The sequence below is a fragment of the Notamacropus eugenii genome, chromosome 3, assembly GCF_028372415.1.
Source record: "Notamacropus eugenii isolate mMacEug1 chromosome 3, mMacEug1.pri_v2, whole genome shotgun sequence".
Taxonomy (NCBI): Eukaryota; Metazoa; Chordata; class Mammalia; order Diprotodontia; family Macropodidae; genus Notamacropus; species Notamacropus eugenii.
The window spans coordinates 209,546,015-209,563,746 of record NC_092874.1 but is presented as its reverse complement, the minus strand read 5'-3'; the positions used below and the strand labels follow the sequence as shown (position 1 = coordinate 209,563,746).

The window sequence follows — 17,732 nt, the reverse complement described above, 5'->3', positions numbered from 1 at the left end:
ACTATGATCAGAGTGATTTTATACCAGGAAAGAATGTAGCAATATATCACAAAGACTATTGACTATGATCAGTGATTTCAATATCAGCAATGTTGGACTAGTTCCATATTAGGGAAATAGTAAGCATTAATTGACCATATTAATAACAACAACAAAAAAATCTTATTATCAGACCAACAGATACAGAAAATATAAATAAGATACAACCGCCATTTTTTTTTAGGCAGGGTAGGTATAAATGGAAAAAAACAGTCACTAATCATTTGATGTCAATTTGGAAGGAGGTTTCCATTGAATGTCCCAGGGACAGAACTGTGGTTCTGTGCTGTTAAACATTTTTATCATTTAGATAAAGGCATAGGTGACATACTTTTAAAAATCTGTATTATCTAAAGCTAGCACAGATAAGTAATAATGGATGACAGAATCAGAATTCAAAGAGGTTCTGACAAATTACAACAGTGGATTCTATCAAATTTAGTTAATGTGGGGGGTTCTGGATTGCAAAAGTCAATATGAATCAAGCATGTGATATGGCAGATAGGTGACCCTGCATTCATGAGAACTACTGGGACTCTGACTTGGATTACCAAGCTATGCTTTGCAACACCTGACTGGAACCTATTAAAAACTGGAATGGGCAACGACAGTTCAATGGAATGACTTAGCAGCTATAAAGATTAGTTCAAGACTTTAATGAGTCATAAAAATTCAATATAATTTTAGATTAGCTTTTAGAAAACAGAAATTATGATGAACCAGCAGGACTGTATTTTAACTATTATGTAGAGAATTCTACACAAAGAAAATTTAAGACTCAGAGAGAAGGCTGATAGAAAAATATTATTAAGGAATAAGGAAACAACAGTCTTGTTATACTTTGCCTTAGACAAATTATATCTGAAATACTGAGTTAGTCTGGGTACCGTATTTTAGAAAGTACACTGACAAGCTGAAAAGTACCTACATAAGGGTGAGCATCATACCCAATGGCCTCCAATTTATGCCATACTGTCTGCAGGAACTTCTATCTTTTAGGAAATAAAACTTAGGAGAACTATGACAGGTATCTTTAAATATTTAAAAATCTATTGTAGAAGATGTTAAGACATATTTTTGATACCTCCAGAGAGTAGAACCCAGCCAATGGGTAAAAGATGCAAAAAACCAAATTTAGATTTGGTTTAAAGACTAACTTCCAAATTATAAGAGCTATCCAAAAGTGGAACGGGATGTTTCAGGAGACAGAAGGTTTTTTCAATGGCTAGATGATCACATATTGAGTCTGATAGCAGGGAATTCTTGTCCAGGTAGGCTGGACTTTGAGGTTCCTTCCAATGCTGCAATTCTGCAACTCTGATTTTGCTTTTAAAATTAAATTTATAAGAAGCTGTTTTTTAAAAAAAAAGATAAAATAAGAAAATGAATTGGAAAGACTACTATAAATACTAAAAGTTGGCCAACATCCTGATTGTTGTGAAATCAAAATTATTTCAAGTCAGTATCCTGTAAGAAACATTTTTCAACCTACTTGATGTACATGTGTTGATATGTCCTCATTTTTAATGATGACTATTAGTGTGTCAGTCTCCCTGTGCAATGCCTGACAGAAGTGCTGGGGTTCAATTTCTTTATGACCTTCTTTCCTCAGTAAATTCTGAAATACAGGAAAATAGCCATGTTAACAAAAATAACATTTTATTAAAAATAATACAATGATTTATAAAATGTCAAATTATGTTCTAGCAAAGAAATATAAATAACTTTTACTTTTTACTATAAAGTACCTCTAGTGCAAGTTAGAACAATGAACAACAATGCTATTAATAAAACAATAGCTTTTGATTTGATACCCTTCTGACAAAAACATAACAATAAGTTTTTTAAAAAGAAAAATGAAAAATTTTATAACCAAATACATGCTGTCCCATTCAAAGTAGTTACTCTGAAAGACTATCATTCTGCAAAACATTTTCAGCTTTTTTTTGGTTATTGCTTTCATAATACATTGGGTTAAATAACTAGCCAATCTATAATTATAATGACATAAAAGGATTAATGTAAACATCTAGAAGTTAATTACGGTTAAATCTGGTGAACAGTATAGGTGATTAAACTGGGTAATATTTTTGGTCAAAAAACAATTGCATAGAAAGTACATTATGAACTGAAGCACAAGTGGTAAAGCAGCTGATCACTGAGCCAGAATTCATTTTGCATCTCAAAGAATTTCTCAAATACTGTAGGATTTTTATATTGTAGCATTGTACGGCATTGAGAGATAAAGCCAGCCTGCAATCCATATTACAGAGATTAATACAAATTATCTTCATCTGTGCTTTTTAGAATAAACATTTCCTTAGTTTGGGGATGTTGTAAGTTTTCCACAGAAGACTTTCATGCTTTATTTTCTGGCCATACTGGAAATGTCATGTTTCACCACTGGTAACTATTTTGCAAATAAATAAGTAAATATAATCCTATTTTGCATGACTTCCCTTGGAAGAGTGGAATAAATGTTGAGTCTTTGTTGTTTCTATTTATCACTCAAAAAATAGCACAATGTTTAAGAAAAACTTTTATGTTAAAAGTATTTTCCTCTTCCAGAATAAGCTTCCTTTATCTAAATTCAGTGTTTTGCCCAGTCTCATAGTTAATTTTCAATGTACCAAAACACTGACTTTTCAATTATATTATGCAACGGAGAAATGCATCAACAAGGAAATTCAGTTTCAGAATGACGTTTCTTAGGTGACATGCTTACTTAGCAGAAGAGTTGAGAGATCAGAACCTCTGGGCATCCAGGCCAGTGTCTTAACTTGATGGCACTTTTATCTTCCTTATTTTTTTCGCCATATTCTGTACCATCAAAAATCTCTTCTTGTTGATTTAATTTATTCTCCATAAGTTTTCTTTAATATGGTAAAGTATCTCACTTAACTGATGTAACTAACCACTGTGTTCATCACAGCTGTTAACATAAGACTAATTGGCTGCCCTTTAAAGCACCTTCCTTAATAAGCTGAAAATGGTGTAACGTCCATTTGATCATTTTTCCTCATCTCTACAAACCACGCATGACAATCAGCCTCATTATTTTGTAGTCATACTTTCCTATACATTGCCCTTGTGAATCAGGTAGAAAACAATCATTATTGCCAAGTATCTTGCTTATTATTAATAAACGGCAGACAGTGGAAAAAGGTGAAAATTGAGTCATCTGTCTTTTAGGATAGAGTTAAAAAACCTAGTCATCTTAGGTGACAATTCAGGTGTTTTTAATGATCACAAAAAATGTCATTAACTTACAAAAAAGACCAACATAAAATTAATTCTGATGTACTTAGAGCTTTAATGATCTGTGATTCTGTTCTAATTTACTTAACAAAAGAAAATCATCACATAGTATTTTTAGCATTATCACATAATGTGAGGGCATGGTATCATTTATATATAAATTGTATCATTTACCAAATGTCAGAAAGATAGAAAGGTCCAGTTAAAAAAAAAAAAAGAGGCAGCTCTGCCTATGCAAGGGGGAGAAAGAAAAAAACTTTGGGATAAAAATTTGGTTGTCAATAGTATATTAGATGTTAAGTAGAAAAATAGCTTTCTGAGGACAAAAACATCTTGTTGACTCATTGGTCAGTATTAACAGCAATAAAGACAAACCAAACTTATAGTTATTTAAATCTATAGTTTCCCATTAATGACTGTTATTTCTTCTTTCCACATATAATTCTGGTTTATTCTAAACTAAAAAAGATCTCTTCTACATACTGTTTAATTGTGAAATCATTACTTCAACATAATCAATATCTCCAATGTTATTCTAGTGGATAAAGGGATTAAATCTCTGAGAATCTGGTATGGAACTGGTATAACTCCCAGTTTTTATGAATGGGAAAATTGAGGTTAAGACACAAAAATGGCTACAAAAAAACCAAAGATGGAGAAAATAATTTTTAAATTTTTAAAATATTTCAAATAATTAATTTTTTAAAAAACCCTAATACTCCTAATTTATTTTAAGATATTACAATACAATAAGTGTCTTCAAAATTTTTAAAATTTGAAGAAAAAGAAGTCGTGCTTCTTATCTTATGTCATATCCAATCTACATTTATTCTTGTGAAGAATAACCTTTGTGATGTCTGTGCACAGACCTTTCTCTGAAAGGCCTTAAGAATTCATGTAAAATAAAAGAGTAAGGTCATGCAAAATACACCAAGGTGGACATGGATGACTAGTTTATTAGAGTCTTCAATAAAAGAGGAACTAAGAACTTTAAACCTGTAGTATTTTTCCTATGACTTATAAAAAATGATACAAGCAGATAAAATTCTAACAACTATAGATGGAAAACAAATATCCACATGAAAAATAGCTAATGAATAAATCAAGGTTCTTCTGTTAATGCTTCCATTTCACTGGTAAGTCTTTTGTTTGCATATCAGTCCCACTCTTGCCCAATTTCACTCAAGTGGCACAATGGCATCCTTAAGATACAAAATGAAAACAGGAAAAAAAAAAAAGAAAGTAGTCCTTCACTGAACTGAGATCCTCTATGACATGTATATGGCAAAGCATTCACTTAAGTCACAGAGAATAAGAAAAGCATCAAGGGGGTGGCAACCTGTATTACTGAAAGGATAATCCAGACAGATGAAATCACAGATTATGCAAAGTTTCAGAGCACTGATTAGATCTGGATCTCTGACATGTGAAAAATTCAAACACAGAATTTGCTTATGGCTGTTAATGGATTTAACAAAGGCAGAATCTTTTAAACAGAACTGCAAACACAACCCTGATTTGCCTAATTATTCTCTCTTTCCAAATTAACCAGCTCAATATTTAGCAGTCAAATGTGGCATAATAAATTTTAAGTAACGAATCTATATACAACATCCAGAAATGAGTCTCATAAAATAAAAATATTTACCGACGCTTAACTACTCCTTTCCAAATCTTACACACAAATCTGCTCTGCTTTAGACTAATGCTTCCTAATCAAAGACGTATATTGTGTATTCCTAACAAAGCAGTACAGAATAAAGAAATTCTTAACACAGCTAGGATGAGTAAATTAAAGGAAATCTGGACTGTTTTCTAGTTCTTCCTAGAACTAGAAATCTTCACATCTTCATAAGACGGATACATTATGTGGCTACAAATACTCAAAGAATAAATACATTTAATTCAGGTCAAAGAAAACAGTGTTTCCAGAATACAAAAAAAAAAAAAAAAAAGAAAGAAATTCAAATTGAAATAGAAAAATAATGGCAAAGATGAGCAATTTTCAATTAACTGTTTAACATTAGATTGTGTGGTTTTGGCACTGTGCATGGCATGTAGTAGATGCAACAGAGTTTAAATAATCCAAAATTCATCTCTATTTGTCTCTGGAACATTTAAAATTATATTTGGATATAAATTAGTCAAAGTGATGATGCCTGATTCTATTTATTTTCATCCCTGGTTTGGACATATTAAGAATCTTCTAACAGCAATACAAAAATAGCAGTATAACCAGAAACCACAGGTTTTAGAAGAAAAAGCCAACTGTACTACCTATACTGAGTTATATAATTTGAAATACGTGAAGTTTATACAGTACCTAACAGTATGATTCAAACCAAGAATGCTGAGAATTAAAATAACCAAAGTAAAGGAAAAAATATAAGAAAAAGTTATGCCTTACCCTTGTTCTGATAAAGAATGAACTATCCTCTGTTTCAACCAGGTAGAACAGGAAGGTGTTTTTACATGCCTCTTTTATAACACTTTTTAGTTTGACGTGCAAATTGGAACACAAGTCTGTAATCATGTGTTCATAGGAAGCCATCCTCCTTGGGAAAGCAGGTATCTTCGGGGATGCAGCCTTTTCGGAGGAACCACCCAAATCATTAGCTTGGTAGCTCCTTTGGCTGTTATTAAGCATCACCTTATTGAACTCAGCATATTCACTAAGAATGAGTGAAATGTCACTCCGAGATTCTTTCAATTTACTATCATATTTCAGCTTATGGAGGTGGAAGGAAGTGGCTGGATTTCTCTCAGTATTTGGAATAGTTCTATTCTGGCTACCCTTGTCTTGCCTGCAAGAGGAAAGACTGTTAAAGTCACTATGCTTTTGACTTTTTACGTGCCAGTCTGAGGTATGGTCTCCTGATTCTGAGTGCACAATTGTTACTAGCAGAGGGCTTCTGCTCCTGGAGGTTGGATGTGTAACTGGAGTCTCAGTTACTTTTGTCAAGGGAAAGACTCCAAGAGTTGTCTGAACATGTGATTCCTTTGGCAATGGATTGGAAGTAGTAGAAAGCTGAGAGTTCCCATTCTTTACCATTTGTTTTAGCTTATGTGCAAACCGCAGATATTCTAGATCCAAAGTATTCTGGGTTGGATCATCTGTCACCTGCCAGGTACTTGTCCAGGAGCTGATCAAGCCACACCTAGCAGTAACAGAGGGGTGCTGCTTCAGGTTATGTAAAGTCCTGGTGGTGTCTTTGAGTTTCTTAGTTACAGTAAAATTAGTATAAGTCCTGGGAGTGCCATTAAGATCTCGGATTTTAATGTAAAAGGGTACATACTTATCCCCTTTCTTTAATCCAACTGAACAGCTTCTTTGCTGGCTACCTTCATCTGCAACTGGACTTTTATGAGAATAATTCCAGCTCTCAATGTCACTACTTGTTGTGACAGTCCTACTATTCATCAGAGTATCAAAATTAGTTACGGGAGCTTCTTCCACTTCATTGGGATTACTGGTTCTCAAGGGACAAGAATCTTCTAACTGCAATTGGGAATGTTTAACATCCCCAAAACATTCTTGGTCAGATTCTCCAGAAAGTGATTCGTAATAAATTTCAGTGTTCAAATTCATATCCATATTTCTATCAGGGGATTTCATATCTTTCTCAGTTCCAATCCCCTCTATGGCATTCTCATCTTCTACAAGTTCTCTAGGGGCTTCTTCCCAAGAAGGTTTTGGAATAGCTAGAGCAGAATGTTCTTCTCCCATGGTTTTTGCTATGTTTGTCACGTTTTGGTATGCACCACTGCATACTAGTTTAGATTCTTTGGTGGCAAAAGTTTCATTTGACTGGTCTTTTGTTTCACATACTGAAACTTCTTGATGAACCTGTGGTTTTCCCTCCCCTTTTGATAATGATGTGAGGCTTAACCCAAGGCTAGTTCCTTTTAAGTTGATGGACCCTTCATGCAAAGTGGGAACAACTTCATCATTACTGAAACTATTGACCACTGAAATACCATGCTCTTGAAATGTCTCTTCATTTAGTTGCTCTGAACTACTTTTATGTGAAGCATCATCCATGGAAATACAAATATTTGGGTTCTTTGAGGGTGAATACATCTGTATAAAATCAGATTGATCAACTGAATTCGAATTCAGAGATTTATTATGTAAATAATCATATTCACTTTGCCCATGTAAATCCTTCCTACTGTTGAAAGGGCTACTCTTGTGATCCAATGAATTGCTTGTCAGATCTGATTCAGCTGAATCAATTTTCTCAGTTACAGACCTATGTTCTATCAATTTTCTAAGACAAAGTGGAGCTTTATGGGTATCCAAAACAGTATGTGTTAATTCCAAACTTTTGTTTTCCTCACTAGCTTGTTGCAAAGGATTCTCTGATTTTTCCAGTTCCTGAAAAGAAGTCTTGTAGTCTTCACACTTGGCAACCAAAGTGGTCTGATTTAATGCTGTATCACAACACTGAAAATTTCCTGGGAAAAATCTAGTATCATCATACTTATTTTGGACCACAGGATCTTCAGTTGCTCTCCTGTGAAAGAGTAAATGAGTTTCTTTTTGTTCTGTATAATCAATTAAGGGCAAAGCCATTTCAGCAGCAAGATTTGTTGGTTTTCCCTGTGTTGTAGTAGGTTTTCCTCCTGGTAATGCACTATCCTCTTCTCCTGAAGATAAATCTATTGACTGAATCTGGGTGGCTTTACTGACTTCCTTAGATATTGTACTGTGGAGTTCTAACATCTGAAGAGGCATATCCTGAGACAGTGGTGTTTCTTTAGATGGCACTTGATCATCAGGAATTGAAGCTGGTGACACTGGCTCAATTAAGGCACCATCAAAGGGAGAATTAGAGATAATATTAACTTCCTGTCCAATCTCAAGTGCACATGATTCCTTAGCAAGTACTAAAGTAACTGGATCTATAGCATCTCTTTTACCTTCTTTATTTTCTAATGGTTTCTGCAACAGTGCAGTATGAAGTGAGGAATAGTCAGAAGAATTATTTTTTCTGTTTTTGGGGAAAGTTGTGTTTACTGGCTCAATTACTTCTTCAGCTACAACTTGAAGTTCTACATTCTCTAATGGAACTGCCTGAATCTGCATAATTTCATCAGATTGTGCTTGGTCTCGAGGACTTGCAGGTGGTGATATCGTTAGTGCTAGTTCAATATCTGAATCATCTGATAACTCTATGCTAACTGCCTCTCTGCCCAAAGATATGCAAGTTTCTTTGGTAAATGCTAAGTTAACAGATTCAAAATTCATTTTTTCACTGTTCAAGCCACTCTCATTTGTCTCCTTTTCTAAAGAATAGTTTACTTTAGAAGCTCTTGATGGAACATAACCAGCTGAAGCAGTCTGCTTGCTTTCCAAGGGGGTAAAAGTAGGTGTTAAAACTATTTCTTCAACCTGGGATGATTCTATAACCTCTTCAGAAGATATGCTATAGAGTCCTCGAGTCTGTATAAATGTGTCCTGAGGTAGTTTTACTTCATCAGAGGTTGCCTGATCACCAGAACTTACAACTGATGAGACTGCCTCAATTAACATTGTATTTGATGGTGATGTTGACAGTGGAATAGGAACTTCCTTCTGAAGTGGGCCAGTTTCCTTAGCAAGATTCTCTCTGGGGACAGAAGAGGTACAAAGATATTTAGCTCCTGTTGATACAGATGCTGCCATAGATGGAATGTCTTGGAGATCCTGATTTGCAGATGAAGCACCTTGTGCTTGGGCTATTTCACGAAAGGGAATTTGTTGTCTAAGACTTTCAACAGGCGATACTTTTTTAATCAATTCTCTATCAGAGTCAGGTATTTTATCAGCCCCACTTGCAAATCCTGTTTCTATAGGCAGACAGGCATTTTTCTCAAAAGTGAAAGTAATTGGTTCCAAATTAATCATTACATATTCCAAATCCCCATCTTTGTTTTCTAATGACTCCTGATTCTCTGTCACTTTGTTTCTGGGGCTGCTATGCTCTGTAATGTTCTGTAAAGTATTTGCTTTTGTGCCTAGTGCTTCATAAACAGAGTCGTCTCTGTCTTCTAAAGTTCTGTTCACAGAAGTTCCACAGATCATTGTCGGATCACTGATTCCATTTTGAGATACTGCCCTTGAGTTAGCAACTTTCTGTGAATTTTCATTTTCATCAGCAACAGAAGTTTCTCTAGTTTGCGTGCTTGCATTACTAGAAAGCACAATATTAGGTGTCTCTATATTACTTGGTAATTCCTGTTCCACTCTTTTTCTAATGACCTGAAATGAAAAAACATAAAAATTTAGAGTTCAGTATGATAAATACAATAAGTTTTTATCTGTGCATATGTTAAACCAGTAAAATGTAAGCTGCTTGCAGGCAGAGGCAGCTTAATATTTGTCTTTTTGCTAGCACCTAACACAACAGCATAAATTAGGTGTTTTATAAAAGTTTTTGCTGAAAAGTGAATGGCCATTAACTGGGAAGTGTCTAAAATAACTATGGTATATGAATGCAATGTAATATTATTATGCAGTAAGAAACAACAGATATGAGGAATCCAGAAATACATGGGAGACGTCTTCATAGTGACCCAGGGTGAAATAAACAGAACTAAAAGAACAATATAAACAATGACTACTACACCACACTATAAACTGTGTAGATCACTAGAAAGGAAGCCAAATTGTGAGTAATTGACAGATAAAGAACCATACCTCCCTTTTCATGATAGAGAGGTGGAGAACTACTAAGGTGAAATGCTGCATTCACTGTCAGATGCAGTCATTGTACTGGAAAATTTTGTTTAATTGTTTTCTTTGCCATGATAGGGACTGGTAATCCTGTTGGTGGTGGGAAGGAGAAGAGGAGTCCAGACATGATTTTCATGTAAAGACAAAAGATATCTAGAAAATTTATATTTAGAAATGTTTGTCACCATCTGCCTGCTCTGCTTCTACTCACGTACTGCTGAACGAAGATGCAGAAAGTTATGACTTTGCTGCCCAGGCACATTATAATTTATGTTACCCAATTTCAACTGGGTTCTTATTGCAACAAAGCAACCTTTTATTCCTCCCTAATTTAATTAATTCCCTATTTCATTCCCCACAGAAGTTATTCCAAACTTTTTCTCTTCCCCTACCACTTCAGCCAATAACCTCTTGGTTTAGTGAAAATGTTAAGGTCTTTCACCGAGCTCCTTTTTTATTATCCCCTTCTGCCTTAATATCATCATCTCCTCCCCACCCCCAATCTTCTCCTCTGATAATAACATGGCCCTTCTCTTTGCAAAGGTCAACCCCTCTACATGTTCTCTTGATCCTAACTCCTCCCATCTTCTTCAGTCAACTGCCTGCTCAACAGCCCCTTTTCTAATCCTCAACTTCTCCCAATCTACCGATTTCTTCCCTTCTAGCTTCAAACACAGTAAAGTCTCTCTCACCCTTAAAAAATAAGTACTATTCCCTAAGATCCCTGCCATCCCCCCTCCACTCCTATTTACTCCTCTCCATTCTCATCCTAGAAAAGAGCTATCCACTAAGTGGATAACTTCATCCTATCACTTACTCAACCCTTTGAAAATCTGGCTTTTAACCTTTTCACTCAACTGAAACTGCTCCTTCTGAAAATTACCAAAGATCTTTTAATTACCAAATCTGAAGAGCTTTCTTTTTTCTCATTCTTTATCTTTCTCAACCTCTATGCTATAATGAACACTATTGATCACTTTCTCTGGATTTTTGTGTCTCTCTCCTCATTCTCCTCCTATCTTTCCAGCTACTCCTTTCAGTCTCCTTTGATGACTCATCACACGTATCACAAACCAAAAACTACGTTTGGGGCCCTCTTCTCTCTTTTTCAAACCTTCATTTTTTTTTTTTAATTTGAGTTCCAAACTCTCTCCCTCTCTTTCTAGCCTCCTTCCCATCCATTGAGAAGGCAAGAAATATATTGAAGTTACGCAATATGTATTTCCATATTAGTCCTGTTGCCCCCCCCCCCCGAAAAAAAGGCAAGAATGCCCCAGTTTGCACTTAAGAGTTCATCATCTGGAGGTGGATAGCATTTTTTGTCATGAGTCCTTCAGAATTATTGTGGATCATTGTATTAATAAGGGCAGTCAAATATTTCAAAGTTGCTCATCATTACAATATTCCTGTTACTGTGTACAATGTTCTGTTGGTTCTGCTCACTACCCTTTCCATCAGTTCATATAAGTCTTCCTAGGTTTTTCTGTACCTATCCCCCGCATCATTTCTTATAGCACAATAATATTCCTTCACAATCCTATACCACAATTTGTTAAGTCATTCCCCAATTGATGACGCACTGTCTTTTCTCTCTACACTCGTGCCCTTTCTGATCTCATCAGCTCTTGTGGGTTTAATTATCATCTCCATGAACTATATAATCAGCCCCAGTCACTCCCCTGAGGTTTAGATGCGAATCACCATCTGCCTACTTAATATTTTAAACTGAGTGTTCTGTAGACATCTGACACAACATATCCAAAACACAGAACTCATTATTGTTGGAATAATTTTTCTGTTTTACTACTTTACATTGAAATCTGAGATCTCCTTAGCACTCCCATGACTTACACTAATTTTACTGCAACTAAAAAGCTCAAAGACACCACTAGAACCCTATATTACCCAAAGAGGCATCTCACTTTTAAAAAAAGAGATAAACTATAAAGCTTCTGAAATGGCTAAATATTTTAAAAGCACTTCAGGAAATTAAGTATATGACTAGACATCCAAACACTCATCAAGTGTGGTTTCTGCTCTGTCAAGTCTTTCCATATCCCATTTTGAACATCTGCAGAATGAGGTGTAGTGATATGTCATAGAAGAATTAATTACTCAAGTATACTGTCAGAATTATGTCATTCAATTATTTCAGTTATGCCCAACGTTCATAATCCCATTTGGGGTTTTCTTGGCAACGATAATGAAGTGGTTTGCCATTTCCTTCTCTAGTTCATTTTAAAAATGAAAAATTGAGGCATATAAGGTTAAGTGACTTGCCCAGGGTCATGACAGACATAGAGTGTCTTAAGGCCGGATTTGAACTCAGAAGATGAGTCTTAATTAACTCTATCCACCACACCACCTAACTGCCCTACAGTGTTACACCAAACAAAATAACAACTCTTTCAAAAGTATATACTTTTTCTATTCTCCAATTCTCCTTGTTTATTACTGCCAAAGATTATGTGAAAAACTTCTTCTGACAACAGTTAATGAATGACATATGCCCCTTAATGAAGAATACTTTTGAATCAAAGGTCATTATAAGATATACCCTGAAATCCAACTGGAGACATAAATAGGGTTTATTTTTCTATATCCTCAGTTCCTTTACAATAAACATCCTAGGAGAACTATAATAGAAGAGCTCTAATACATATTACTCAATATCCTAAAGGGTGCTAGAGATATGGATTTTAAAATAGCAGCTACCTTTGTCACTTTCACAAAATTGTCACAACTTTCATATTTATGCCACTTAGGGCCCTGGATCCCTGGTACTTAAGAACAAGTAGGTAGGGGAATTATTTTCCATATCAGAATAATTATTCTATATGGACCTACTGATTAGGTCTTACAAATCCAAGAATCTTTTTTTCCTTTGCAGCTGTTTCTTTCCTATCTCAAATGATTAATTTTCTAAAGTACATAGTTAGGTTAAGACTTAGCTCTTTCTGCTATCCATCAATAGTATCATAAATTTTGTAGAGTACTATTCTTCACAACCAAAGCTTTACAAAAACTGTATGTTTTCCTCTTATACTTGGTTATATAAGTGGGAGTATCAGCTCTTACAGACTAATCTAATGCCATCTACTAAATATTTCTATTTAACAAAACAATGAAAACTACCCCCAAAAGAACATCATTTGTTTCTTCCAGTCCTACCTCATTATTAGAAGAACAGATAGTGCTCTGGAATTCTGTGGCATCCTGATGGTCCTCCCCTGCTAAAGTAGCCCTCTCTTCCAAGCCGCTTGTAGATGCCTTGATGCTGGTGCAGGCCAACAATATTCCAGTGGTAGAACTACTTGAAGGCCAACTGGACTCCAATGAAGAATCGATAGAATGTCGTTTCACAATTAGACATTCTTCACTGATTTCACTGAAATCCAAGGAATCCAAAGTACTATTTATAGAAACGTATTTTGCTGGATTGCTATGCTCTACTACTTTTCGAGCTGAGGGTATGACTTTGTTTTGATTGCTGTAAAAGAGAGCTACCCACATATGAAGAATAAGCTTCACTTCTTCTATATTATCTGGCAAATCAGCATTCCAGGGTCTGAAGAGACCAAAGAGAAAAAAAAGTCATGTTGAACCACCGAATATAACTTTTGGTAAATGTTATAATGAGCAGAAGGTCTTCATTATTGTAGATACACCCATTTAAAAATATAAAAAGTATGAAGCATAAACTAAAGGAAAAAAACTGAGATGCTGGCTTAATAAATTATTAATATTAAAGGACTTGAGCTACTACTGTACACAAATACTGATTCCTGCAGTAGGTTTCTTTCATATGTGGAGAGCTGCCCTCACTATAGGAGGCATGCTGAATTTGAAGTCAGGAACTGCGTTAAAATTCCAGTTCCACTATTCCTACTTAAAATCATAGGCAACTGGTTTAACTCCTATGAGCTTTACTTCCTCATCTGTAAAAGGACAGGGTTGGGGTAGATATTTGTTATAGATGCTTATAGCTCTAAAAAACTCCTCTACCCTATTCTAGTCATTGTTCTGTTAATTCAGATGTACCACATCCATTTTTGTGTGTCTCTTCCCATAAGAAAAAGGAAAAACAAGATTGGAAAAAGAATTACCCTTGACAAACCCTTCCTTTCAAACTCTCCCTAAAAAATGTAAATTTGGCATCGGGTGCTGTACTTCTGATAGTGAGAGATTAACAAAACTAGAACTCAGAAAAACATGAAATGAAAATTCAAATATAAAAGCCTTATCAGTCATACTAAGAACTAAAGACACTGTTTATACATGTCCTTCTTGCACAAGTTAAGATGTGCAGATTATCTTTGTATATGAAATAATTCTTTCATCAAATCTAGCTTTATATTTTTTAAAAAGAGATTAAAATTATTCTTAAATTCCACACTGATGGTGTTCTCCTTTCCAATATTTTAGTTTTTAAAAGAAATTTCCAGTCTTTAATTTCCAGTTTTAAATGAAAAACATTGGTGCCCTCAAAATCTAGCGGACATAGTTAAAGTCCTCATTCTGCCTAAACTGTTCATCTGTTAAATGATTTCTTCAGAGTTAGTAGAAGCCAGTGGTAGAACCAGGACTACCATTCTCACATCTAAAATCTGTCTTGTAAGTCTGACAGTACTTAAATAACTATGGTTTTCCTCACCCTCAATAGGAATCCAAGGAATAGAAACAACTCCCTTGTATAAGTTTACTCTAATGGAAATATTATAACAAAATCAAGTTTCATTCATACTTACCCATGTAAAGCTCGTATTATAGTTTTCTCCAGTGGATTATTAGTATATTTACTATCTAAGCTGAAGATATATTCTGTTTCACACTTACAAGTAACCTTAAAGGAGCCATCACAGCTAAGTACTGTGTGAGAATGACAAAAATCTTCTTTTAAGTTGGAAGGTAACATTCGACTCTTATGTTTTATGATTGGATCCAGCAAAAGCTTTTGCACAGGTGGAGTGTTATGCTGATGCCGAAATGGCATCACTTTGCCCACCGGAGTCCCTGCCTCAGGGCCTTTTGTCCCATTCTTTGCAAAGGTAGGACCTTGTGTTCCACGCTGCTGCAAATGTTTCTTTGAATGTTCAGTGGTGAGTAAGGCATAAGAATGTTCTATGGCAATAAAAGAGCTATTGCTATTGCTTACATCTGAAGATTCTGATGTCTCTTTAGGAAGTGCTTCCTGGGTCACAGATGTCTGACTAGACTGAGTCAAACTCTTTCCATTCTGGCTGTCAGGTAAATTTGTCCTTGAATCAGTTTGTTCATAAGACGGCTTGGATAGTTCAAGAGAATGCAATGCACATCTTTGGTTTTTAGCCAGCCTGTGATACTCATGATCATAAGTACCTTGCAAAGAATTTTCTTTACATAATAAAATATTGTTTTGTGTCAAGTCAGAGGAGGAAGACAGGTCTCTGTGAATAGATGATGAAGTGGTAGAGGTAGCAGAGCTTAGAGCTAGGTCAGCCAACATATTTAGGGCTTGGGAGTCAAAGTGACCAATGCAGTTTTCTTGAAGATCTGACTGAACAACAGGAGTGCTTCCAAGTTGAACTGTATTCTCACTACGATCATCTGCTTGGTTATTTGACAGAATTTTAATTGGTGGCTGAGAAGGAATCTCTCTTTTGGCTGAAGCATAAAAAAAAAAAAAAAGACGCCAATTGATGTTCATGAAATTAACTCTGTTGTCATATAATTAATTCCTATGAAAATTTACTTTTATTTCATTATATATTATCCAGTGCCAGTCCCCCAATCAAAGCCTTTCCATTGGGTTAGAAACTTACAGAGCCTGTACTGTGCTGGCATAATTGTTAAGAAATCATAGTTATATTTCCACACTGCTATAGGACTTCAGAGAATTCAGTGCAATAAATGAAAAACTAGTAGTTAAATATGTCTACAAAGGAAAAATCTCTATTAACAACATTATATATTTGTATGAAATTTTAAAATATTTTCTTAGTAAAGTATGAAATGAGCTCCTAAGCTAAGAAGGTATGAGAAGTTTAAGATTAGAAAAGATTTCTAATAGCCTATATGGAGAACAGGGTAGGAAATCAATTAGGGGAGAAGTAAAAGAATTGCCTTGCTGCAGTTGAGGGTCCAGTTGAAGTGAGGTGATATAATTCTGCAGTGGATCTAATCAGCTTATTTATCTATGGTTTATCTAATCAGCTTTCAAGAACTCAGTTCAACTAATAAAAATTAGGAAGAAAACAGTATTTCAATACTCTCTCTTCTTTGGCCATTTCATTCATTCCTATGATTTCAACTATTATCTTTAAACTGAAAACTCATATCCAGAGTTTCAGCCCTGATCCATGTCTCTATTTGGGTGTCATACTAAAACTTCAATCTCAACATATCCAAAAGACACTTTTTATCTTTCCATTATACTCTGTTCTTTCTTCTGATCTCCTTTGTTGCTCTCAGTGGTACCATGATTCTCACCTATCATAGCCAATATGTCTCCAAGTACTATCTATCCTATACTCTCCATATCTCTTAAATTCACTCCTTTCTCTCTCTCTATTTCCACTATGCCATCACTGTATAGTCCCTTCAAATCTGCAGTAACCTCCAATCAGGCTTTTCAACTTCCACTCTCTTCTGATCTAAACTAATGGCATAATTATGTAGTATACAGAACACTGAGATTTGAAGTAAAGAAAGCTTGAGCTTGAATTTCACTTTTGACATGAGTTGTGTGAATATAAGGAAATCATTTAATCTTTCTTTGTTTCTGTCTGTAAAATGGGGACAACTATGTGTTATTTACCTCACAGCACTATTGTGAGATAGTGTGAGGCTTACGTAAAATAATATGCTTTGCAAACTCTAATGTGTTTATCAACTATTATTATAATAATAACTGGAATTGTTGCAAAGATACTTTTAATGAACATACAAAAGATAAGCTTACATCCTGGTACCTTTATTCAATTATAAAAAAGCAATTATTTCATCTAACTGTCCAACAGTCTGCATAATATTAAGAATAATATAATAATACCAAGATAATTATTTGTCCCATGACTGTTACTATCAGAACACCACAGAGAAAGAAGAGAAGAATGAGATGACTAACAATAATAACGATGTCCTCCTTCTACATGGAAGTACTGTGGCATGAGGAATTAGAAAGCTGGCCTCGGAGTCAAGAAAACAAGGCTATGTGGCCACAGGCAAGTCCCTGAAGTTTTCAGTGTGGAGAAAGTACCCCACAAGGAAATTCCTGAATCCAGTGAAATCACAGGTCCTAATCTTATGTGCAGCTGTTTTATAGATCTGCCTGCTCAAAACCCTACTAATGACTGAAGCTCAGAATTCTTTCTCTGTCATTGAATCCCTCCATAATATAGTGTTATTGATTTTTCCAAGCCTTACCATTCCTTTCAATATATTCTATTCTAACAATACTTGGACTACTTGCTTAATTTTCTATGCTTTTTCCCACTCCTTTAACTCTGCTTTCACTGTTCCCTATGCCCATTCTGGAGTTCAGGAAAGTGATTAGGATCATATATATGAATTTAGGCATAAGCTGTATAGAGGTGATAAGAGTACCAATGATGGTAACAGAAAAAAAAATCACAAAGACAGCTTAAGTCAGAGCTTTGAGAAACATCCACTTTTTTTTTTTTGAGCAAGGGAGGAGCATCTGTAGATGTAAGAAGAGATAGTCACTTAACCTCTCTCA

The 17,732-nt window shown here is 35.1% G+C and overlaps 1 protein-coding gene across 6 annotated transcripts in view; it reads right to left on the bottom strand.

Annotated features, from left to right (window-relative positions):
- Positions 1-17,732, bottom strand: part of TASOR2 (transcription activation suppressor family member 2) — a 97,632-nt gene that overhangs the window by 8,511 nt on the left and 71,389 nt on the right. For all 6 annotated transcript variants that reach the window (XM_072654221.1, XM_072654222.1, XM_072654220.1 and 3 more), the window contains 4 exons: positions 14,764-15,658; positions 13,187-13,583; positions 5,705-9,541; positions 1,532-1,657 (listed from right to left, as the gene is read on the bottom strand). In XM_072654221.1, the coding sequence (XP_072510322.1) occupies positions 1,532-1,657; positions 5,705-9,541; positions 13,187-13,583; positions 14,764-15,658 (5,255 nt within the window). The remainder of the gene's footprint in view (positions 1-1,531; positions 1,658-5,704; positions 9,542-13,186; positions 13,584-14,763; positions 15,659-17,732) is intronic.